Source organism: Etheostoma spectabile, chromosome 3 (assembly GCF_008692095.1).
Source record: "Etheostoma spectabile isolate EspeVRDwgs_2016 chromosome 3, UIUC_Espe_1.0, whole genome shotgun sequence".
In the NCBI taxonomy this organism is placed as follows: domain Eukaryota; kingdom Metazoa; phylum Chordata; class Actinopteri; order Perciformes; family Percidae; genus Etheostoma; species Etheostoma spectabile.
Genome location: NC_045735.1, coordinates 33,039,663 through 33,066,982, shown reverse-complemented (window position 1 = coordinate 33,066,982; position 27,320 = coordinate 33,039,663). Strand labels below are relative to the sequence as shown.

Here is a 27,320-nt window from a genome sequence, read left to right as displayed (position 1 = left end):
CCAGATTTTGTGACGAGATATATAATTTTGAGTATTACACAGTGAATGTTTTTGCTATAACTATTTCTACCCATTTCTACATCAAGTTATGCTGGAAACAATTGAAAATATCGAAAAATAAGGCCCTCAGGTGTTTTGTTGGGGAATGTGCACTTATTCATGTGAATCATACATCAATTCATTTGAATGAATTTATAAACCCCTTTCTACTCATGTTTACAACTTTGTGCACATTAAAAATATAACTGCTCCCATCTCTGTTGTCCAAGATTTGGAGAGTTGTAATATAGTCTGCTGCGCATGTTATTGCTCCGCTGATATGGTAGTATCTGACTCGTCGACGGACACAGAGGACCATTTGGGTCTCTGACAAAGTTTAGAGGTGGCTGTAAGCTGCTCTTCATCGGAGGTCTAGGCACGGATGCAACGCGTCACTGCCTACAGCAAGTCCACTAAAATAAACTGATGTTGCTACACTACCAGCTGCGCTGCTCACCTCTATTTTTACAGAGGGAAGTGGACACGAAGCGACGGACGGGTCTGTAATACTCAGAGCACATACCTGAAGTTGGGGAAATGCACCTGGGATGGCTCGTGATGAAATGTTCTCAAGTTGCGACAATTTGAAAATTCTACAGACAGGGAGCCCTCTTGAACCCCCTCATCTTCTCTGAAAGCTCAACTAATCTATTGCGAGTGGCTCAACAGGTAGATCTATAGGTAAACTCATCTTTCAGAAATTTGACCGACCGGATTGACACTTCCGCGTGAGAAATCAGGGGTTTGGCGTGTGAGCGTTTAAAACCAGTCAAGTGCGTGTGTCTCACGGCCAATGCATCAGAGTTGGCAGCCCTGCGTTAACACAGTGACGCTAATGTGTTAGCTTAGCTAGCTACATTGCAACATGTTTACCATCAACTTACAGGTGTGTCAACATGCAGCGGCTGTGCAAAAAGTGAACGAAATTAATGAGGACATAAATGTCAATGTCAAAAAGATTTCCAAGGAAGCCATTCATTGTGTCTCACTTCACCGTCAACAGAAATGTTCAGGTTAATGTGAATTAGAGCAGCCAATAGCTCACTACAACGCATCAGCTAATGTTGTGTCAATTCCTGCAGTAATTAAAACAGCAGCAGGGTAATTTATCCACCAAGGCAGCACTCTATAAAATAAACGGCTACTACCACAGCCCGTAAGGTGGTGTTGAGTAATAGACAAATGGTTGCACAGGCTGATTCAAAACCCTTCCGCTTTGTGTCGGGGTCCTGATCACCCTGTCAGGGTTGTATTCGCTATAACAACCGCCTCACTCTACATTATCCCTTACGTGGCAGATAGCCACATAGATATACAGTAGATTGATATAGATATAATTTATTTTATCCCCCCTTGGAAGGGTTTGCATCCATCATATAACAAGAATTGTAGCTTTCCAAAGATGCATGGCATTAGTAACTTAAACATAGGATTTATGTAAATAGCATGATGTGTACAAAAGCTAAGGGGTTAGAGGATGTTCTGTATTTATATAGCGCTTTTCCAGTCTTAACAACTACTCAAAGCGCTTTTACATCTACAGGAAACATTCACACACATTCATACACTGTGGCCGGGGCTGCCGTACAAGGTGCCACCTGCTCATCAGATAAACATTCATACACATTCACACTCCGATGCGCAGCACCGGGGGCAACTCGGGGTTCAGTGTCTTGCCCAAGGACACTTCGACAATGACTGCAGGGGCGGGGATCGAACAGGCAACCGCGGGGATCGAACAGGCAACCGCTCTACCACTGAGCCACGTTATTGCTCTGCAGGAGCAGTGTGTAGGATTTAGTGGCAGTAAGCTGGAAGGTTGCAGATTGCAACCAACTGAATACACCCAACCCCTCCCTTTCCAAGCATGTACCAGAACTTACAGGGGCCTCTGGTCAAATTGCAAAAGGCCCTCTCTAGAGCCAGTGTTTTGGTTTGTGGGCCGCTGTAGAAACATTGTGGTGCAACATGGACTCTTGGTGTAGAAACGGGCTCATTCCAAGCTAAAAGAAACACAATTCTCAGTTTCAGGTGATACACTAATAAAAACATTAGGAACAATTAGGAATCTTAAATTCCAATTCTGTCAATAGATTCCCTTTATCCTACAAACTGGTCCTTTAATATGGGCTATAATTTTGACTCAGGATAGGATTATATACTTTCAAAGGATAATTAACCAGAGACACCAGCTAAATATCAAAACTGAAAGCTTATAATTAGGGCAGGCTCAGGTTTGCATCCATATCCTATAAGTGCATGTTACTCTGGAATCCTTTTGCTTTCTTGCCTTGCAGATTTCCTTGGATTGTGGTGGCACCTGGATCAAGTGTGCAGCTTCTGCAGTTGTCTTGCTTAACGTCCCACTACGCCCTGCACAGCTACTTCAGTACATATCTATGGCTTACTTCTTTAATGAAACATTTAAGTATTGCCAGAAATGCTTATGTTACTTAGTGAAAAAAGACTATATGCAAGTGGTTAGTGCAAAAGAAATTATGCATAAGATTCAGGTCATCATGCCCTCAACCGTTTTTGAGAAGCGTGCTCAAGAAAAACAAAACAAAGGTGAAGATACAGTTTTACTCCACAAACGGCCAAAACCCAGTTTTTTTCAAGCAGCAAAACCACATCACAACTTTAAAGCTGATGATGTATATCAGTTTGGGTACTGACTGCGGGAACAACTGACTTCTTTGGCTGCACTTCAGGAAGGTAGCGGTGGTAGTGTGTGGCTCAGTTCCACTGTACATTAAATCCCCGCTAGATGAGTGGAGCATTGATAGAAACCATCAGTATCAACTTGCCTGATGATTATGTTTTAAACTTGAAAAGTAGACAAAGTAGTGAGAAGCTTTTAGATGGGTAAAAGGAGGCTATGGCTTACCTTTATTGTTACATGGGTTGCTGAAGCTGGCCTGACCATGCGTCTTGAGATGACTTGTGATGTAGGCAGCGCTTAGCATTTTGCCACAGATGTTGCAGGTCACTTTGCCTTCATGCCTGATCATGTGGGAGCGAAGGCGGTCTTTGGTAGCAAAGGCAGAGGTACAGGCCTAAGACAGAAAAGCAGTGAATATTGTTTTATTCTTTTAATTTATTTCTATTTTGAATAGTAACACAGAAGACAAAGTCATGACTCTTACCGTTACTTGGCACTTAAATGGCCTCTCTGAGGAATGGACATGCTTGACATGACAGCTTAGGTGATCAGGTCTACAAGGTGAAATGAAGACAAGGAAGAAAAAGGAAATACTTCAGCTTTGGCTTTAGTAGTAACATTTTATTGATGCAAAAGATTAAGGCTGTGTAATATGCCAGAAAAATTTATCAACTTTTGATTTCCGGTTTCACTTACAAGACTTGATTTTATGCAAACCGGTTGAATCAGCATGTGTCACTATGACACCTGGCAAATAAAAAGGTATATTAGCAACCTGTGCTGATGCCATCACGGCACTAAATCCATTGGTCACAAGTGTGGTTACACATATCAAAACTCCATGCAGACAGCATTTGCTACAATATAATGGTGAGGCAAAAACGGTCAGGGTGCGTTTAACGGTACACTTCCTCTGAGACAGACAGGCACAGCAGCATTCTCTATTCCCTAGTGATGGACTGACAGACTAAAGGTTGTAGGCAAGTTAAGGCAACTTTATTGCTCTAGCACATTTCAGCAACAAGGCAACTCAAAACGCTTTAGGTAAAACAAAAAAGCAATTAAAAACAGTCACAACAGAAAAAAAACAGGCAAAAATAGAAAAATATACACAATACAAGAATAAAAGTAACATTGTAGCAGTGTTTCCCATACATAGGTTCTACTTGGGTGTCCCCCAAGGTAGATTTATACCGGCCTAGGTAGATGAAATCCAAATTACCTTTCTTTTCCAATCAATGTTTTTTTGTTGTTTTTTTACAGCGCATACAGAACAGCGGCCTTCAGCCCCTCCCCTTTGCCTCAGAGGCTACGCTAGTAGTAGTAGCAGGCTGCTGGTGTTGTTGTGGCTTTCCAAATTAACTGTACTAATAAACTGGAGAAACATTTATCAGAATCTGGTTGTTCACCCTCTCCGCAGCAGTCTCCTCCACTCCATATTTTTATAACAAGATCAATGTTCTCTTTGTCTCCGTACCCTTATTCATTAACTGTACTTATGGACTGCAGGAATTGAACCAACAACCTTCCACTTGGCAGGCAACCGCTCTACCACTGAGCCACAGCCACGCGTGGTCCTATTCTGCCTTTTAGAAACACCACCTTCAACTTTTAGTGATTGTGGCAATGAGGCCACCATGAAAGACAATTCATATAGAATGAAGTGCCTACTCAGCCTCCTGAAAGATTGTGAAATAATAGCCTTCAAAAATTCACCATCGAATTTGAAGAAACATATCAAATATAATACACAAATGGCACAGCAGCTTGAGATATCAGTATGTGCTAGCTAACTAGCTACCAGCGGTTCATGACATGCTGCAGTGTTGTACATTCCTGTCCTTGTACTGCTGCTACAACCAAAATAATTGGGAGTGTCCTTAGGCTAAACATTTGAAACTATATAGACAATACGATATTTAAACTTTTGACTGCTTTCTTTAATAACTACATGACACAATATTTGTACTTTTACTTTCAGTACTTGAGTTGTACATTTTAAAATAAACTACTTGCAATACTTAAGTACAAAAAATGTTGAATACCTTAGTACTTCCAGTTAAGTGTGGTGCTTAAAGAGCACTTCAACTTCTACTCAAGTCACTTTTTTGATAGAGCACTTATACTTTTACTCAAGTCTGGGTCTGTAGTAGAGTTGGGCAGTATCCGAAATTTGATACCGTCAGACCCAAACTTAAGTAGAGTGGGCAGAAATGCAACGCTACCAAGCCATGGCCAAGAGATGTGTAGTGGAATTTTTCGAGAGGTACACGTCAGGTTAAGGCATTGGTTCCGTGTCTCCAGGTACCTATGTACGTAGTCACAGCATTGATTTAATGCAGAAGTTGTAAGGCGGAAAAAAAACTTTAGATTAATTAACTGTACTGTCCCGCAGTACTTGTCCTGGTAGGCTATTTGCAGTATATTTAACGTTTTTGACCCAATTATTTTGCAGTGAAATGACACTTGTCTGTCGGCTATGACAGCGCTGCATCAGCACTTTTACTCTTTAACACAAAAGGCACGTCCACTTTAATATATACTGTATATTTTAACATATCTGTGGTCAAGCTCAGTGTCTCGCTGTGTTGTATAGTCCATGCATGAGTGTGTGGAGTGATGGCGCTGTATATTAACAGGTTTTTATAACCTCAGCCCTCCATAATAACAATGGGCCTCATATCCTGAGCAATAAAGTCCAAAATTCCTTCTGTGATATTATTTTTGCATTTGGATGATAGAGGCACAGTAAAAAGATACAGTGGTTCCATGTGGGTGCGCCGATGGTTATAAAACGATTATTAGACTATGAAATATGCCAATTCTGAGACGTTCATATAGCCTACTCAAAACAGAGGGCAACCTAACACAGACAAATTAGCTTACCGTTTTTAAGTGATATTCCATGTATGTAGTAGAGCTGCGATATGCAAACTGTTGCTTGCAAACTTTGCATTCAACTTTTTTCCGTTTTCTATTTTTGTAAAATGCTGCCACACTGCCGATGTCTTCGACATGATAGAGGAGGACTGACTGTAAACTAATGTAAACCAAACACTCACAATTAAATAAATATCAGCAAACCACTAAACCAAGTTCTTTCTAGTTCTTTCTTCATTCTCTCCCCAGCGGGTTGGGCTAATCCAAAAAAGTGAAAACAAGGGGGGTGTTCTGAAGACAGGCTGTTACCTGTGAAACAGGGATGCTCTGACAACACCCTCATTAGCAATTAGCATTTTGGTTGAGCCAGAACGTACCAACCAATAAAACAACTAGTTGACTGGGAGATTACAGCCCTAGTCTCTCCATCTCTCTCTTACTCACTCTTTCACACACTATCACGAGATGACAACCACATATAAGCATTTTTAGGCATTTAATAAATTATATTTAATATATAATCCTTGTCTCCTACAGCGCATACAGTCCAACTTTACACTTCATAATGTTTTGTATCCATAACATTTTTGTATTATCGTACGAACTAGCAGTAAAAGCAGTAGCCTATATAAGTCAATCCTACATTTTTCACATCGGAGTAAAACATGCTCCTTGGGGGAAAAGCGTGACCATAGGCCCTGTTCATAGGCCTACTGATTAAAAAAAACTGGCTTTGGGGGTCTTTTGTAGTCTATCCAGGCCCATGTCCCAGATGTGGAGGGCCCCTTATTGGAATACTGAATACAATGATGTTCCATTATATGTTGCATTTTAAATTGTTACCTGCACACCAGAATTTTGTGATTTCCTTGTAACAAATATAGCCATTTTTACCATGAATTGATGAATAAAAAAACATTATTAGGATCTCCAAAACACAGATTAAAACACTTTAAAGAACAAATAAAGATCTATAACAAACAAAATCAAAGCTGAAAGCCGCATTGGACAGGCCCTTGCACCTTCGTCGTCGGGGTTATTGGCGGACGTGCATTTGCGCGGCACTCAGGCACTGCAAATCGTCACCAATGAAAAGGGAACTTTCTAGTGTAAAAGAAACAGGTCATTAGTTCTAAAAAGAGCCGTGGCTACAGCGTATGGGGCGAGTCAAACCATCAACAATCAAAAAGGAACTCTGCTGTGTTCAATGATATCTCACACAAGACTCTACCTTAAACGGTTCAAAAGCCATAAACGGGGCGTGGCCTGAGTAAATGGACATGGTTAAAGTATAGGGGGCGGATCACGACCACACATAAATTGCATATAAATTGGATGATGTTTGTCATATTCGGCAATTTCTTTAAAAATATTAAAAACATGGGGATACCCAAAATATCAGGCCGTTTTTCACCTGATATTTTGGGTATCTCATCCCTAACATTCAAAGGGTCTGTCCTGTCATGTGTGTTATTTTGTGTGTTTAATAGGTCACAATAAACATCCTGAAATAATTTGGAGAGGTCTGCTGTTTTCTAGCACAAGTTACATAAGGGGTACCCAAAATATCAGGCCGTTTTTCACCAGATATTTTGGGTATGCCCTATGTAACTTTTGCTAGACAACAGCAGACTTTTCCAAATTTTGTCAGGTTGTTTATTGTGATTAGTAAACACAAAATAACACCCATGATGACAGGACAGACACACAAAATATCAGGTGAAAAACGGTCTTATATTTTGAGTACCTCCTATGTAACTCATATGGTAGACAGGTGAAAAAAGTGTTTAATTGAAAAGCCTGTTAAACTAAATTAAAACAGAAATCCCGTTAGAGGACAGGGAGGATATGCCTATCAGTCCATAATATTAATCGACACTATAAACAATTCACACGTCACCTTAATGTAACAGACAAATACTACACGTATTTTTGTAGTTAACTGAGACCTATGTTACGATGGAAAACCCTGTCGAGTCTTCCACGTCGCTATTTGTTCCATTTAAGAGGTAAATTCAAAATGCAGCAGTTAAACAATTCGAAGGGCAGCAGAAACTCCGCTCTGTGTGCATGTGCGCTCCCGCGGCCAGGGGATACAAATCCTGGCGGGGATAAGTACATTGGCACGACACCTGTCTCTGTCTGATGAAGAGCACGCGAGGGAGGCCGATGCGTTGATGGTAAAACAACAATATAAATATTTAAGGATTAAGAGTTTAAATAAAACCCTAAAAAGCAATCTGCTTTTGTATAAAGTTAAGTCAGATTAAATGAATTTATTATTATTATTTATCTTACGGTATATCAAAAAGAATATTGAGCAAAATTTAATTTAAATATTGTCGATGTGGCCCTCCAGCAGTGCTCGGGTTACTCATGCGGCCCCCGGTAAAAATTAATTGCCCACCCCTGCCCTGTGACAACAAGTTTTTCATTTAATAACTTTTCATCTTTAAAGATGGTACAGACCGAATTTGAAGTTGATCGGATGAAATCTCTAGACATGGTGGACCAGGGTGGCTACAGGTATTAACAAGTTAAATTTAAGACTTTTTAAGACTTTTTAATACCAATTCTAAATGAAATTTAAGACCAAATTTACGATGGAAATACAAAGTGGAAATATACAGTAATCTTTCCAAGTAAACACAAAATTAACAGTATGGTAAAATAACAATAATCTGTTGAGTTTAAGAACATTGAGTTAATGTGTGTAATCTAAAAGCATAACACAAAAAAGTAATTGCTGTCCTAATTTATATTATTACAATATTTTCAGAACATTTGGGTCCCTTGAACAAATAGTTATAACATCAAGTGAAATAACATCAAGTGAATATTTAAAAAAAACACTGTTCCTTTTGAACAAAACAAATAATTAAATGCCAATTTCCAGCTGCTTTTAAAATGCAAAGATTCATATATGATTTGTGCCTAACAGACAGAGAGAGAGAGAGAGAGAGAGACTCAGATGGATGGGTTGCAGTTTGTGGAGGACTCATCATGGAGAGAGAGTAGACAGCAGTGTGTATGAGTATTTTGCGGTGTGGGAATGTGTGTGTGTGTGTGTATCTATCTATAGGTGTGTTTTCAGGTCTCCATGTGACCAATTTTTGTTCAAGTTTTGATGTCTACTCCTGAGCTTTTGTGAATATACTTGGAAAATAATTAATATACTATAATAAACAAAACAGTGACTTTGCACTTGAGAAAGCCTTCCCAAAAGAGTGTCCTTACCAATTTATAACGATACACGCACATACAAGTCCAGCTGTTTGCTTTTGGTTGTCTGGCTCAATGTCTCGTCGAACATAATTACAAACGCACCGCATTTTTGGACTTCTGTGATGAGGTCTTTTTTTACATATGGCGCCAATCCAAATTTAGCCACGTATCTGGTCTTGTCTTTTCCAGAGGTAAATGACTGTACAAGCCTTGAATCTGGAAGCATTGCTTGGAACACTTCTTCAGTCCCGTCATTTGACCTGTATGAATTGTGTCTTGTCACGGTCCTCAGCCCGGAGTGTTGGGGTAGAGCCACAAACTGCTCGTAGGTCAGCTGGCATTGTTGCTGTAGATTTCCCGCATAACATCTAGCGTTGTAGCGTTGACATCATTGCTAGCGGTGGAGAAGAAACTAGCGATGGCGGGGTGCTGGCGTGCCTTTACGTAGGCTAGTCTCTGTGTTTTTTGCTTTGTACATGCGATTCCACCGCTCTGATCCCCATTAGCCCAAGTTTGAAAATCTTCCGCCAAATAACGCAGTTCGCTTCATAAGCATTTTCAGGCACCGACCTTAACCAAGGATACTCGTTGTTTTCAAGCCACTTGTCACTGAACTTGCATTTCCCCGTGTTTCTAGACGGCTATCAACAATTGCTGTATCACCTGCATGCTGCGAAATTACGAATCCCGCGAAATAACAAATCTCACTGACTACGGCCACGTCAACACCCGCCCACGAAGCAGCTTGATTGGTTGGAGTGGTTGAGGTTAGGATAGCCGATTGGTCAGGGGATAGGACATGTACAAATGGGGTTATGTTACCGCGACAACGCAGCGCAAAGCCTACCGGAAAAAAATATTCAACAACAGATTGCCTGCATTTTCGCCGTGACATGACACAAACATATTTAAGACCTACCCGATCTGAATTTAAGACAATTTAATGCTTTTTAAGGCCTTAATTTTAGGAAACGTGATTTAAGACTTTTTAAGACTTTTTAAGGACCCGCGGCCACCCTGTGGACTTCCTGTTGGGTTTATGGTATGGCTCCAATGGCGTTTTTGTACCTCTTAACATGCTTCATATGTGTACCAAGTTTCGTTAGTCTACGTTAAACATATTGCAGGGGCTCAATTGTTTTTTTATTTTGTAGGGAGCAAGCCATTTTTGTGCGCCTATTCCCTAAACCCATACCAATTACAAACCATTTGCTGAGTTCAACAATACCTCACACAAGACTCCACATCAAACAGTCAATAGTTATTAAAAAAAAAAAAAAAAGGGAGCAACTAATGCATAGGGGGTACTAGCGAGCAATTTTTGTGCACCTAAGTCATAATACATAATACATACATTTTCACCAGACTTGTGTGACCGTCAATTTCGGTGAGTTTTTGAGTATGTTAAGCCCCTCAAAAAGGCAATTAATTTGCCGGGAAAATAATTTCTTCAGTTTCTATAGGTTTCTAATTGTAAATTAGGCGAGCTATGAAAAATATTTTTTTATTTTTAGGACATACCACTCAGCCCTTTTTCAACTTGTATCATTTGATATGGTAGGCATTTTAAATTTCATCAAATACAATTAAACAAATATGTCAACATACCTGGAGAAGCCCTTGCCACAGACAGAGCAAATGTAAGGCTTGTGAACTCCACCATCATGGGAGCGGACATGGTATGTCATGCGATCCTTCCTCTTGAACCTCTGCTGGCAGATGGGGCACTCAAACGGCTTCTCATCAGAGTGTGACAGCTTGTGGCGGTTGAGGTGGTACACATCTCTGAAGGCCTTACCACACATGTCGCAACCATGATTCTTTTTCACTGGTTTGGGTGGCTTCTTAGGGACGCTCTGTTGGTGTTGCATTGGGGTCATGATGCTGGTGCCTGTGGATGTTGATGTTGTGGCTGTAGTCAGGATACCAGCAACTGTAGTAATGTATGAAGGATTTCCACTATTCTCACGTGGTACAGTGGATATGAGTGGCACCATGGTGGGGGCTGTTTGTGTCTTCTTAGGCCGCGAAACCATCTTAATACCAGTATGGCAGGACTCGTGCCGTCGGAGGTGGTAGCTGTCCCGGAAAGCCTTGTTGCAGTAGCCACAGATAAAGGGGGTCTTTGATTTGGGCTCCTTTTTGACTACGGCAACTGGAGGCCCTCCACCTCCTCCTCCCCCAGTCCCACTAGCCACATTGTCTTTAAGAAGTTCTGCAGCACTGACAGGGGGTTTCTGGTCCAGGGGAATGGGCAGCACCGGTTTCTGATCAGGAGGCTCTGTTCCAGAACTGAGCAAAGGCAAGAGGCTGTTTCCGGCTACTTGGTGCTGGTGATGTAGAGCCTCATTGGCCTGCTGTAAAGAGAAAGTAGAATGATGTTAATAAACATCAGTGAACCATATATGACATAGTGATGGCCACATGAAAACCTTGTGAACCATTTTATTTAATGAGATGGCACTTTTGGCTTAGAGAAAAAAGGTTAAAAGAATGACAATTCAGTGTAATTTCAAAACACTGTCAAACAGAGAGAGCCATCTAATGGGCCCAGAGAAATAAAGAAAAGGGTTTACAAAGCTTAATGCAGCTTTATTAGGCCATTACTAATGGAAAGGACCAACATAATGGGAAAGGGGAAGAGTTTCTGCTCCACATTTATATCTTGGTTTCAACAAAATTTTCTCTCAAGATCTAAAACACAATGTCACTTTCAGTGTTTCCCATTCATTGATTTATTTGTGGTAGGCTGCCACAATATCAACATATTTATTTTCTATTTTTTTTACTTTTTAAAATGGGTCAAATTGTATTTCACTTTAGAGCTGCGCATAGCACACTGATTAGCTTGTCTCTCTTTGTTTACATTCATACCCGTCTGAATAGCCATGTGGCAGCGTTGTCTCCCTGCACACGTTGACTGCTTGGCCGCCGTATGCCTCTGGCGTTACCGTGTATCTACAAAAAAAGACTTTCACAAATTTACCAGGAACTTCCAAATGTAAATCTGTTTCTTTCTGCCATTGGTTTTCACATAGAGCCTAACATTACGCTGCCAATGGTGACATTAACACACACATTTTCTGAGGAGGCTGAAGAAGTTTGGCTTGTTGCCTAAGATCCTCAGCAATTTCTACAGCTGAGTTGTTGAGAGCATCTTGACCAGCTGCATCAGTGTGTGGTACGGCAGAACTACTGCTATGAACCACAAACGCAGAGAGTTGTGAAGACTGCAGGGATGATTACCAGGACTCCACTGACCTCTTTGCAGAGCATCTACCACCGCTGCCTACATACTTAAGGACGCCACCCATCCCCAGGACAGATTGTTCCTACCTCTAACCTCAGGCCGGAGGTACAGAAGTGTTAAGGAAGAATTCCAGTCAATTTCAACAGGTAGCTGTTGTTTGTTTTTAGGGGTCCAAGCCCGAGGATGCGTACAACTTTTTCTAACTTCTCCCAGACCGTGCAATGGATCTGCACCAAACTTGGCACATAGCATCTCCAGACCGACCTGACAAAAAGTTGTATCAAGATTTTTTATAGACTAAAAATTTTGCATATTACGCGCAAACAAATTTGTGTAGCTAACTATGAAAACACCGACTTTGCCATATCTCGGCCAAAGTAAATGCTGTCAAAGCCAAACTTTAGATTATTTCTTGGTATGACCCTCTGAGGCTCTAAAACAAATTTCACAAAGATTGGCCACTAGCTGGCGCTACAAATACAAACCGTTTATATCTCATGAACCGCTCATCCGATGGGACCATCTAGGCCCACTCCTGAGGCGCCCCTTAGAGTGGGGTATTAATTGGTTCAAGTGGGCGTGGCCTATGGGCCCACGTTTGGATTAACCACTTCCACTAAAGTGAATTACTTGGAATTAACAGGGTAGATGTACAATGGGTAGGTGACCTGAGTTACTGAATATTACACATGTGGACCACTAGGTGGCGGCGCAATTTTACATTTCTACATTGGACATTAAAAATCTTTAAATCCCTGTGTTCCCTCTATCAAGCCGAGTCTTGTGGGCCATGCCCATTTTTGTTCACAACTATTTTCGCAATAACGCTACAAGTGCAAAACCAACAACAAGTTGTATAAAGAATTTTTGCTACATTAACGTATGCGCATTTGACGCCCAAACAAATTTTCTGTAGCAAGCTACCAACCACATATATCATATTTTTTTCAGTGTATTGCATGAGCTAGAGTGGGTGATGTCCTCAACTAGAGTGTGAAGCTTCGAAATCATCTTAGTTCCTTCTCTATAACTTGCTCACACAGCAACAATTGGTACTTGTCATACATGATTTATGTTAAAACGTATGCATTCTTGTCTAGTGCTCATTTATGCAATATGAGTTATACATTTGGCTCGGTGAGCTTCCAAATAAGATTTCCAAATCTTCCTCCATTTTCTGCCCCTGTTAAACATCCTCCACATTTGAGAGCAAAACGCAGAGCAAACCACTTTTTTGAATCGGTGATATGCCCATCCAGATTTCCTCCACCTACGGTAAACCTTAACCTTTTTCCGAGTCGACTATTAAACAAACAAATTTAACAAAAACGGCACTGGGGAGATGGCTTCGAAACGCTGAAACCAAAATCAAGGTAAGAAATAAATAACTAAGGCTAACATAAACAGGATAGCTAGCTAACTGTTAGCAATCTCACAATGTGACTTTTTGTCCAAAGACAGTGTTATGGAGAGTGACACACAAGACTAGAAAAAGGCGTTCAGGTAGTGTGTCGTTAGGATGGCTACAGTAAATCATAGGCTCCTGTTATCTTAACGATGATCAACGTAATGGCTCAATATCTAAATGATTTTGACAAAGTGCATGAGGTTGTTATAATTTTGTTGGCCTGCGGCAGCACAATTCTTTTAGATGACAAGAGTTACATTTTGAAAGATGCCCCAGCAATGCCCACGTTACGCACGCACACACACACACACACACACACACACACACACACACACACACACACACACACACACACACACACACACACACACACACACACACACACACACACACACACACACACACACACACACACACGAGGTGTTACAACACGCAGCACATGCACGCACCTGACTGGGAAAGATAGCACTACACTCATTACTGTTGGCTACAATAAAACCTAAAAGTAAATATATATCAATACCATTCACCTGTCTACAGGCAAATCCATAGGAAGTGATATATTTCAATCTGATCTGTCTAGGCCGTCCGCTCTCGTCCACCGTGCTGTTTACACAAACACAGAACTACTCTAAATAGCGAATAATAACAAACAAGCTAAAACAAAAAATGTTATTTTGTAGTCTGTTTTTTAGTTTGCTACAAACCTTGAAATTTGGACAAATAATTGGAAACTTAAGTGCTGGCAGAACCATCCTCTCCGCTGGAGCGTCTATAGATGTATTATAAGACCAAAACAAACCAACGTGGCTAGGCTACTTAATATGCACGTTTGGACAGACCTGCCCCCACAGCTAAAAAAAAAATTCTAAAAGGAAATACTAAACCATACTAAAATCCATACAGAAAAGTTAAATGTTATTATTAAACTCACCACTGTGCGCACAGCATGTCTCTTCCTAACTCCCATTAATTCACATAACATAACACTAAGGCAAACTCTAGAATGTAGTTTAAAACGTGTACAGCCAACTTAACATGTTAGGTTTTATTTAGCAACCTATAATTCCAGTTAAAGAGAACGGGCATGGAGACGAAGAACGTGAACAGGCTCGGTTATCAACGATAAGTTCCAGTTAAAGGTTAGCTCCGGTTAGTTCCAGTCAACCTAGTCAGCTCAAGAGGAAGAGACTGGAAACAACCCGATTGAGTGATGACGTCTGTGGCGCTTTACAGTTTATCAGTACAGTTTATATCCCATGGGAAGCCACAACACTACAAGCAGCATGCTACTAACAGCCTCTGAGCCTGAGGTATATCATTGACACTGTCACGCATGCTGTACTTTAGGGGGGAGGGGCTGGAGGCCGCTGGTCTGTGTGCACTATAAAAATACATAATTGATTGGGGGAAAAAAAAATTTTTTTGATTTTATCTACCTGGACGCCCAAGTAGACCTTATGTATGGAAAACACCATTGTTACCTGTTAGTAACGGTGTTACGATTTTGAATTTCAAATACAAAAATGGAATCGTCAATGTTGCCACGCCCCCATGTCACGTCCAGTCGGCTTTCCAAGAGGAAAAAAAACACACGTATAGTCTGCTCGAGGTAGCCTATTTCTGGATTGATTCTACCACCATTGCAATGGAGGCGCTAATGGGCTAGATTACTACACACACACACACAGTAGTACAACAGAGCAGAGCACATACCAATCGCACTAAGCTTGAAGAAAGTGCTGCCGGCACAAATGAGGTAAAAAAACAAAACAGGAGTGAGTCGGTTTGTTCTGCTGGTTCAGTGACAAAACTTGGGTCAATTAACCGTCTCTTTGGTCAGTTTGTCAACACTAGTGTTGAGTGCTACACCGAGTCAACCTACAGCCAGTAAAAAGATAGCATGGAAACTGGAGAGACCTATTGACAGAACTTGAATCCCCTCCTCTTTCACTGAAGTCGCCAGTGTGGAAGTATTTTTGATTTCCAGTGAGTTATGTTGACAACGTTTGCCACAGTTTGCACGTGTGTATGTACCATATTCTTTCACTGGCAGCACGACTAACATGCCAGTTAGAAAATAGTTTGACACTTTTGTTCAGAGAAGACTGTGGACATGGCTGTTTTGTTTGTTATGAACTTGAATGTCATCTCCTGTGAGGAAGACTGCAATTACAAAAAAAACTAGATGGCAGATTATTGTCCTTAAGTTGCCGGTTGACTGATGATAAGTTATTGTTAAATTATTTATTAATAAAATGTTTTAAATTTGACAATGTAAAGTCATTGCAAACAAAAGGTCAGATATTATATTGCATAGAAGTCTAGTCCAAATATTGCACCGCAACCTGTGCTTTAAATAGGGCTCGGCATCGTTCAAAATCTTTCGATCTGGTGCCAATTTTAATACCTCAGTTTTGATGCCGGTTCCTAATGATACTATTATCGATACCATATGTTTTAAAATCCATTTCAACATCAACAAAAATACATTATAACACAAAACGTTTATTTTTAATTGTGAATCAAAAGTTATCAAAATTACTGTGTACAGGCTAATAATAACTAAAATGCAACAGAATGTAAAAAAAGACTTTAGTGCAAACTGCAAAATGACAAACATTTAACAATAAACTTGGTGACTGTCCTGTAGTCAACAGTCAACACTGGAGAATTTAATTGAAAGTAATCAAACCGAGACATTAGGATCAAAATTGTGATCGAATTGAGGATTTGGAGAATGTTGATATACCCCTACTAGTTAGATAATGCTAGCCTGCTTAATGGTAAGTTACAATTAAAACTATCTAACAAGACAGCAGCCGAGTTTTGCATTTACAGTGAGCGAGCTGATGATAACGTTAAGAGTAAAAACTCTGCAACAGTCAAAAATATCACTGACGACTACTTACCTTGACTTAATTCTCTTCATCTACTATGGGACATAAGGCTGCAAAAATATCTCTTCATCGCAAGTAATCCATGGCAACATTCTGTGCACATCCCCATGACATGCATATTGTCCAGCAACTCCTCCAACTTTTAGAAACACCAGCTAGCAGGGCAGCTTGTAACTTTTTGGGGGCCCTGTGTAAAACTTGTTTTGCATAGGAAAAACCACCCGTTATTGTTTTCCACTAAGCCTTTGTGTCCTTTCATCTTTTCAAATGAATTGAATAAAAATATAAAAGAATGATCATATAATATTTTTATGTTTTATGTTAAAGTTCATTTTGAATTATTCTTAGTAAGGATAATGTATAGTACAAAGAATTTGAATTTGGGTCAGTCTACCTTTATTTTTTAGGACGGCTTAGATGGTGTTTCGGGACAGTTCCAAGAGGATGGTGAAAAAAGTTAATTAAGAGCCCTGTTGGTTCTATCTGAAAAAAAAACAACAGTAGAGAGAAACAGACCTAACTTAACATACTTGCTTGTTGGGAGTTCCAGGTAAAGTCATAGAAGCCATTACCATAGCCGTGTGGTGGGGCCAGGTTTTGGAACAGCGGGTCCCGATAGCCTTTGGGGGGTGTCAACATTTTCAAAGTGGTTTGATATTAAGCCAAAGGCGGCGCAGTTTGTTTGCTTTGAGACTAACTTTGCCATACAGCATCTTCTTGTGATTACGGCTCTAAATAAATCCCAAAAAGAGTAATCGAGGAAAACAATTGTGCACATTACACAATATTTCCACTATATACATTCGGCTCGCCGCTGAAAGAGCTATTGTTGCTGCTCCTTCAGTATTTTAAAAAAAGTCATGAAGTTGTAATAACACTAGTGCATAGCTGCTGCTTCACAAGTCCGTTCTCTACCGCCATTTCTCCCACAGTATCACACCAGGTACATGAAAAACAAATTTAAGAGGAAGGTAGCAAACGTGGCTAGGGTGACATCAAGCATCTTAGAGGCAATCAGGAAGTCTCCCATGATTCTTCAGCCCTATTGATCCTCTCATGAACCAGCGCACTGAGACCTGACATTTCATGGCTCAAGGTCTTATGCTTTCCACCCATAGACCGTAACGGTCTATGCTTCCACCTGATGAAATAACACGGCAAAAAAATTGACCAATCAGAATTTGGGCCGAGCCAGAACGTATCAACCAATAAATCGACTAGTCAACTGGGAGATTACAGCCCTACACTTTACAGCATTTTCCTCGCCAATATACAGTCTTTAGCAAACACAATGGATGATCATCAGCTGCAGATCAACACTCTTATATGCATTATAGACTGTAACATCATGATTTTCACAGAAACATGATAACAGCGCTTTGCAACAGCATCTGTGAATGAGTGTGACGCTACAAAAGTGAGACGTGTAGATGGCATTACCTTCCAATGCGGTAACTAATCACTCACGGACCCTCTCACATACATTGGCCAACTCTGGCAGACTCATTCTCTCCTTTTGTAAGATGCTTTTTAGAAACCATTGCAAATGATTACATGTACGCCTAAATAACGCTCTTTCCCTCAAACCTTGGGCTGCACGATTATGGCCAAAATAATCATTACAATTATTTTTGATCAATATTGAGATCACGATTAATTTCCCAATTATTTGTTGATTTTAACAAAAACTAATTTCATTGTCACATAAGCTATTCATAACTGGTTTCACATCAATATTGTGCTACATTCCTCTAATGTTGAAGTTGTATGTTGTACATAAATACAGCTGCAACATATGTAAATTAAAATTATTTGTTAATTATCTGAAATTAGTCTAATAGCCTAGGATATATTAAAACAAACAACTAATGGAAATAGCTAGGGAGAGAGGGGGAGTGCGGTCGACGTATGCTAGGCTAGGCAAAGTGGATGCTGATTCATTATGAATTGGTACAGCCCAGGTCGAATGGTGGGTCAGAGGAGTTATACATGTGTGTATGAAATGTCTGTATCATCACTGGGTCTGGGTCATATCTCTCGCCCAGATCAAGCAGGCTCCGTCTCACACGCTATTACTCTACAAACTGAAGTTAGTTAGTCATTTAATAACTTCTTCTGTGTTTTTCGCTGTGGCCGCAATAGCAGAGTTACCAGCGGAAACACTGGTACAAATACAGATTTGCCTGTCATGCTTTACAATATACAGCTGCGTTAATAACAATTAAAACTGTGGACAAATGTCAGAAGTGTGGATCGGCGCTGTCGACGCTGTGTCTCTTTTTCCGGGGAGCCGAGTGTGAGTTAATGGGGGCGGAGCTGCCCAGAGAGTAAGAGGAGAGAACCCGGAGAAAAAAAAGAGCGTTCTATGAACAGAATGACGCATTTAAAATATCGCTTGATTACGCAAATTTGATCGTGGGAAGCTAAAATCGCAATCGTGATTACATTTTGATTAATTGTGCAGCCCTACTCAAACCCCTTATTCACCTCCTAACCCAGACAGCAAAAACTGCTGCAAACTCTAAGCCTGTGGAAATCACTGACTTTACAAAATAATGAAAGAAAACAAGTGAAAGATGTGATGCAGTCTTAATTTTCTTAACGCTGCGCTATTAAGTTGTAAGCACATTTGAATAAAGGCCATCTTTAGGATGTGCACTGAGAAGCCTTATTGCGTGGGGAAATGTTATAAATACCAGACTGCTAAGCATACCAAGCATCGGTACTAGGGTTGCACAATATATCAACATTGCGATGTGTGCATGTGCATCACAAGGCTCAGTTTGTAGGGTGGGCTCCACTTTCACTTCTTCAGCTGTTCCTGTCATTAAAAAAGCCTAAAATGCTCGGGCTGCACGATTATGGCCAAAATGATAATTACGATTTTTTTTATCAATATGGGTGAAAGTCCTGTGTTTTACCATTCAACCTCCCTATCCGGATTTTTGCCCTTTCACACTACTAGTTACGGCATACATTCAAATGCAATCGCAAGGTAATAAACACGCTACAAAGCGAGTATGCGTCTTTATAACACGGCAATAATGGCATACGAATTGGCGTGTCATACATCCGCCACTTCATGAGATCAGTCTGGCATCTGTGATAATACAACTGGATACCAATTCGTATCGGGGAACACCCCTACTACTTATGTATGCTAGAACGTAGGCTCATTGTAGAGCCTTCGAACAACGATAAACCACCCTTTAAAACGGACTGCATTTAAATTGAAAGGCATCTAAGGCCCAGTTCAGGCTAAACATTCATGACAAGATGAGTTGAAACTTGTAACTACTTGCAACGTGCCCGTCTGCAGCATTCTGAAACCTGCTAGTGTACACCAACGTGACTAGTTGAGAGGGTGTATGATCTTAATTGCAACAACTCTGTAATTCTGTACATCCTTCCAACTTTTAGGCTTTTTTATAGCTGTATATAATTTGTAGCATCTTAAAAAATGAATAGTAAAAAAAATACTTGGTACAGTTACTTGCTGCAACATGTTTCAGTAGTGATAAAACGGCAGAAATAACGTTTACTTTTAACACCTCTCCCTCTTTTCATTAACTCTCTTGCTCACTCAACCACCAAAAAGAACAGCCAAACAGCCTTCCGACAATATTTACATCATTTTGGTGATGCTTTACATTCTGACCCTTATGTTCAATTATTTTGACATTTACAAAAGTTAATAGGTAATAGTGTTAAATAATTGTGATTTCAATATTGACCAAAATAATAATTATTTTTTCATTATCGAGCAGCCCTAACTTACACCTATTTTCATGTCATGTAGGAAACTGCATTGTATACCGTTTATTGTCATTGCGATATCAACTGGCACAATAAACGCATTGTTGTACACTAGAGATTTGCAGTTTGCAGCTGCATTGTCCAACTGGTCATGGAAGGTCCCTAATGGGATAGGACAAACAGAAGGTGGGGGCTTGTATGAACATTTTGACCAGGGAGAAAGCAGAGATTCACATTGTAAACTACTTTACAACAGATCAACTCGGAGATGTGATTGAGACAGCCTTTGTTATTTTCTTTAATCACCATTGAGCACGGTTAAAGAAGTGACCTATGGTTTTTCAAATTCAGCCAAGCATCCCAACCAAGTCAGCCAGGAGGGGGGGTTGTGGTCTGCAGTCCTGTGGGCAAAAAGGCCTTGTTGATGCTAGAGGTCAGAGGAGAATAGGCCAACTAATTCAAGCTGCAAGAGCAACTTTGACTGAAATAACCACTCGTTACAACCGAGGTATGCAGTAAAGCATTTGTGAAGCCACAACACGCACAACCTTGAGGCGGATGGGCTACAACAACAGAAGACCCCACCGGGTATCACTCATCTCCACTACAAATAGGAAAAAGAGGCTACAATTTGCAAGAGCTCACCAAAATTGGACAGTTGAAGACTGGAAAAATGTTGCCTGGTCTGATGAGTCTCAATTTCTGTTGAGACACTCAGATGGTAGAGTCAGAATTTGGCGTAAACAGAATGAGAACATGGATCCATCATGCCTTGTTACCACTGTGCAGGCTGGTGGTGGTGGTGTAATGGTGTGGGGGATGTTTTCTTGGCACACTTTAGGCCCCTTAGTGCCAATTGGGCAATGTTTAAATGCCACGGCCTACCTGTACTAAAATGGCCCCCACAGTCACCAGATCTCAACCCAACAGAGCATCTTTGGGATGTGGAGGAACGGGAGCTTCGTGCCCTGGATGTCCATCCCACAAATCTCCATCAACTGCAAGATGCTATCCTATCAATATGGGCCAACATTTCTAAAGAATGCTTTCAGCACCTTGTTGAATCAATGCCACGTAGAATTAAGGCAGTTCTGAAGGCGAAAGGGGGTCAAACACAGTATTAGCATGGTGTTCCTAATAATCCTATAGGTGAGTGTATATAGGCTAGAAAATAACAAACCCACTAGTAATTACTTTAACGCAGTGCACCTACTGTAGCATGTAAATGATGCACATAAAATACAAATGTGAGCAAAAGCGTTACAACAATCACCATTATATCAAATCAAAACAATCAAAGATCAAAAACAGCCATGTGTAACCTAGGTAGCAGGTGAAGAACGCAAACAATAAAATCACCAACAATGAACTGACAACATAAGTTACACGAGTTCTCAAGGACACATGCACGCGATTTCCACTGGCTAGTTATCCCTCGGACAGCAAGTCTGATATATCGGCATATCAGATTTTTAAATAACCAAATATCCATATTGGTATCTGCCTTAAAAATCCTTTATCGACAGGGCTGTACTAGCTACATTTATACAGCGTGTCAGAGGTATACAGCGTCCACAAAATATTTCACTGGACCTGCGTGAGTGCGGCTTTCATGCTGTGGATTTCGTTGTGGTTTTGTCACTAACATTGAGTAACAAATGTACGATACTCGCCCTGTTGTTTATTTGGAGGCCACGAGTGATGACGTCCTGTCACTGTTCCTGTTGCTCACCCTAAAGGGGAGAGAGAGCGGATGACAGTTTGCTTGAGTTCAGTAGAGCAGACAGCTCTGCAGAGTTACCAACTGTGCACCGCTGTTACATGTACAAAGCAAAAACTTTGTTGTGCGTTTGCCCTTTTTCTGATACTGTGGCAGCAGCAATTCTGCCGTGGCAGAAACACTGCTCTTCCTTCATTTTGCAACCTGCGGCGTCAGTATTGTCTCCATGGAAGAGCCAGCCTGTTGTGCGCTAGGAATAATAATCTGTGTGGAAACAGTCAGCCGTATGTCAGTTCATTGACTAAACAAAGCTTTGAGGCAAACAATTTTGCACCAAGGATTTTTAGTAATCAAAGTATTAGAGTTACTCAAGGAATCATTTCAGCCTTACCCATGAGGAAGATTTGTCTTCACAGTCTGTCATGCACATTGCAATATACAAATAAGGGGTTGAAATTAATCTAATAACTGATGCACAATGTGGACATGGACAATGCTGTCTCAATGCAGTGGCCGACCAAAATCGATTATATGGCAATGTTGCTCCTCATTAATTTTCTGGCCGCGGCATAAACATTCAAATGAAAAGTAACATTCTCAGTAACCTAACCCGTTAAATCTAGACAGTCTAGTCCAAGGGTGGGCAATGCATTTTCCCAAGGGGCCACATGGAAACAGGGACTGTTGTGGAGTTAGGCTAAACTAAATTCTGCTCAATATCAATTTTATCTCAGGAAGAACATCAAAAAAGAATGTGCTACCTGAAAAGCGGCACGTTCTCAAACGCCTCTTTGTTTCTCTGACATTTTGAAGTTTGAGCCACGTCTGTAGGTGAAAGTATGAAGGCGCTGAAAATTTTGGGAGCAGAAGAAGAGTTGAAGGATATGAAGCTTGCTCCCATTGACTTTAATTTTAATATAAAATGTTTAAAAGCTTAATATTTGAAAAAGTATAAATAGTAGAAAAATAGTTGAAGAAGTCCCATCATCTGCTGAAAGAGCTGAAGATTGTGAAAGTTGAACGGTTTAAATACCTGAAAGTAGGGCTGCACGATTATGGCCAAAATGATAATCACGATTATTTTGATCAATATTGCAATCACGATTATTTGTTGATTTTAACCAAAACAAATTGTATCGTCACATAGGCTATTTATAAGTGCTTTCACATCCGTATTACTAGATATATTACATATCAACTAGACTAAAAAACCCATCTGTTCCAGCTTGCTTATCTGTAAATAAACTCTTCCTGTTTTTGTTTTGTTTTTTGTTTTTGTTTTATTTGTTTTGTTATAACTGCTTACACTTTTCTGTTCCCTATATCTGTCTTTTATTGTCTGTAAAGCAACCTTGAGTGTTCAGAAAGGCGCTGTTAAATAAAATTTATTATTATTATTATTATTATGCTACATTCTGATTATGTTAAAGTTGTATATTGTATAGACATACAGCTGCAACACATGTAAATTAAAATTAGCCATCTGAAATAAAAAGCGTAGGATTTTTTTTTTTTTTTAAATGCATCTCTGAGAAAGCTCCTTCACTTGTTTTCAACAATAACTGATTAAAAGAGCTACGGAGAGTGAGGGAGTGGGATGGACGTACTCACAGACTCATTATGAACGGGTCCAGCACGGGTCGAATGGCGGATACACACGTTGTGTGTATGAAATGTCTGTATCGTCACTGCGCTGCATTTTTATGAACTATGATATTTTGGCCATGGGTCACATCTCTTGCAGGTCCAACAGGCTTCGTCTCACATGCTATTACTCTACCAACTGAAGTTAGTTGCATTCAATAACTTCTTCTGTGTTCTTCGCCGTGGCCGCCGCGATAGCAGTTACCCACGGAAACACTGGTACAAATACAGGTTTGCCCCTCATACTTAACAATATACAGCTGTGTCACATCTGTTCCACACAGCATTCCAACTATGGGGGGTGTTGTCTGCTAAGTTCAGACTTTGTTAAAAATAAAAAGATGTTTATATCTTACTACATGTATTTTTGGATGAAAACATAACCATATGAAGTAATGCAGAAAATGTATTACACTGAATTACACAGAATCTTAATGCATTCTGTCAAGTCTGTAATATCCTATATGGCTTTAATAGAAAAAAGTTTTTGACACATTGGGATATCGAAAAAAAGACATAATAATCGCAATAAAATCAAATGATCAGTTAAGATTCACACCTCTTATAAACAGACAACTACTTTGTTAACTTGACAATGCTAACACATTAATACACCGTTTATGATGCATTCTTCCCACACAAGTTGAAGAAGCTACCTCAACCTATAAAGGCTGGAGGAACTGCAAAGGGAGTGCAATAATGCCTCTTTCCCTAAAACCCTGAATTTTTGGGGGTTCTCAGTGAAATACTTTACTTTCGGCATTCTAATATTTTTTCATGCACAAATTTATAGTGAAAATATGTTTTTATGTGAGGTAAAACAACAACAAAGAGGGGGGCAGTGAACCCAAGTAAAAAAAATGAGAAGAAGACAGCAGGCGCCTGACCATCTAGGGTGGTACGCTTGTGGTGGTATGCTTCCCCAGGAGAAAATATGTTAACGCATCAATCTGGTGCACTGGTGGCAAAGGAAGCATTAGCACAAAACACATGAAATGTAAAAATATTTTTGGGTCATTCTTGGATTGAGACATTTCTAAAAAACTACACATGTGAAAAAGCTTTCAAAAACTAGTTATTTCACCAATTGTAATGTATCCTACTAAATGCAGCCTTAAGAAAAAGCAGGACATTTTATATATATCTCCATCCAGCCTGTTAATTCAAAGTAAGTCAGTACCAATAGTCCAAGGTGTCAGGTCCAGTCAAAGCTGCAAGACTGTATGCAAAACTTGAGGAAAGAGGAAACCAACAAGTTCCACAAAGCACAGCACTAAGAAGGGTAAACTATTGTTACCATTAAGATGTTTGGCTATCAGGGAACTGTAACCTAACTGTTACATGCTGCCATCACATTATTAAATTCTTTGGCAGTAAAATTACGTTACAATATAACCAAAAATAAATACAAAAAAATTAAAATTTGGCGATGCATTTTCCGTTCAGTTGGTAAAAGACACACTTGGATTTTCCAAGTCTCTAATGTGCAATAGATTTAAAAAGTTTTACTTTGTTGTCAATCAGCAGAACCAGTTTTGTTACTGACTGCGGTCATTCGAGCAATGCAACATAATCAAAACTATTAACAAAAATGACAATTAAAGCCTTTACTGACCAAATTCAGAAATATTTGAGGTATAGTTTTGTATTAACTACTTAGCACCCCGTGTTTTAAATACATTTTCCACTTCTAGAATACTTTACACAGCATCATTTACCCACCCACTGTGATAAAGGACAGGATGTGTTTCTATGGCAGGCCATTTTAAACATTTAATAGCTGGACTGGATATTCATTGTAGAGATATATATCTTAAATTAAAATTATGACTAGTAATAATTAAATTGTAGACTATTTCTGAAATTAAAGTTCTTATTAAGAACTGTGCTACAGATATTTAGAATGTTGATTCTGGATAGGTAAAATTACATTGTAGATATCTTAAATAAAAAAAAACAATAAACATGAATGACAAAATTGATGTAAATTGTCCTAGGACAAATGTCGTTCTGGTTTTCTGAAATGACAATTGTGGATAGGAAAAATATAATATCTGAAATGTTCTTTTTCACTAGGAAGAATTGAATTACCAACACCTGCAATAAATGCGCAGTCTAGCTAATAAATATTTGTGGTAGAGTGGTAAACATCTTAAAGTGGTAAACATCTCGAAGACGATTTCTACTAGTAAGAATGTTATTGTGGATATCTTTGTTACCATTCTGACAAGTGACAATATAATTTATAATTAAATCTAAGATGAGGATATCTATTATGACATTTAACATGTAATTACAGATAGGAGTGTGTTCGATTGAATGTTAAAACGACTTGCCATGTTTGTCGAACTAAAGAGTGCCTTGCCATAATTTAGAAAACTTCTTAAAACAAGTTTCACATGCTATATGTTTTTCAAAACAAAAGACCATATTATACGTTAAAGTTTACTTAGGGCTTGCGTAAAGAACTGTCGTATCAATGGTGAATGACAGTTGACGTTATTTGCATTCTTGTTTATCAATCCATGGCTACAGATTTGTACTAAACGAAAACAGTTTGGCGTCTTTAGTGTGGTTTAGTCGTTGCTGTCCGCGTGCTTGGTACCCTCCAATTTACAGTGTTAGCCTTCTGTTAGCTTCTCGTTAACCGACGAGTGTCTGGTGTAACGTCAACGTTATTCAAACTAATTGTGTTGCCTTGCTTAAATCAACAGAATTCAGTTGGAACTCACAATACATCCCCGCCTACAAAGTATCGTTATCTGCACTGTGGCGAGGATTGATGTGGTGGAAACGAGAAAAGTACCCGGGTTAGCTAACACATCAGCCAATTAGCTTAGCATACTGAAATGCAATAGCTCGACCACTAGCTAATTTGCTAACGCGCGCGCATAAACAGCACTAAAGTGACTTCACGGTGCAAGTTTAGACAAACGTCGCAGTACGACACGACATATACTATAGCTTGCTAGTTTAGAACATTTAACCAACACCACGGAGGCGGCCTTGATGACTCTCAAATACGTTAATTTGGAATCAGACACAGCCGGAGGTCTCGGGTTCGACAGAAAACTGGTTAGCAATAGCAGCCCACACAGTGAAGCTAGATAGCAGGCTAACGCTAACACCTTTGTTTTGCTTGGCTAACTAATTCATTTCAGAAAGTGATATCAAATATTTGGCTAACAACATTTACGTCATTTCAATAACGCGTGTGCTGTTTCTCAGACTGCTGTTTTACTGTCCCACTTACTTGGAATAAAAACGTACTCCAGCTCGGTTCCATTGCAACACTTAGGTTAAGCTAAAATCTGCAGGAAACCTACAAGGAACCTACAACAAAGCAGCTAACCATGTTAGCTACAACTTCCTGTAACCCCAAGGGCTGAACCAAGTCCAGTGGACTTTTTTGGGGCATTTGGATTTTTATTAGACACCTAATTTCAAATATTTGTATTTCCATTACAGCCCCCTTCCGAAAGGCACTGCGGTAACAAAAATAGTTTCACGATAAAAAAAAAAAGAAAAAAGTATTGCTCTTTCGATAAAGATATGACAGACGTTAGGCATGTCTTCAAAATATATTAAAACATTTGTTTTTAATTAAACAAAAATACGAGATCAAAAGTGGTGAAATCAGTACTCAGATCCTTTTCTTAAATAAATGTATAAATACCAAATAAATACTCTATTACAAGTAAAAGTCATGCATTGAAAACGTTAGGCTACTTAAAGTATGCTATTAAAAGTAAAAGTAGCTTACTCATTGCAGAAAAATCCTCACATTTTAGAAACTGGAAACGATCAAATTTGTTCTGTCAATTAACTAAGTGTTT

The 27,320-nt window shown here is 39.7% G+C and overlaps 1 protein-coding gene across 3 annotated transcripts in view; it reads right to left on the bottom strand.

Annotated features, from left to right (window-relative positions):
- LOC116674216 (vascular endothelial zinc finger 1) overlaps window positions 1-26,961 on the bottom strand; it is a 39,898-nt gene extending 12,937 nt beyond the window's left edge. For all 3 annotated transcript variants that reach the window (XM_032506795.1, XM_032506802.1, XM_032506811.1), the window contains exons 1-4: window positions 26,738-26,961; window positions 10,415-11,163; window positions 3,186-3,255; window positions 2,927-3,095 (exon numbers count right to left, since the gene is read on the bottom strand). In XM_032506795.1, the coding sequence (XP_032362686.1) occupies window positions 2,927-3,095; window positions 3,186-3,255; window positions 10,415-11,163; window positions 26,738-26,770 (1,021 nt within the window). In that variant the 5' untranslated portion in view covers window positions 26,771-26,961. The remainder of the gene's footprint in view (window positions 1-2,926; window positions 3,096-3,185; window positions 3,256-10,414; window positions 11,164-26,737) is intronic.
- Window positions 26,962-27,320: the final 359 nt, after the last annotated feature.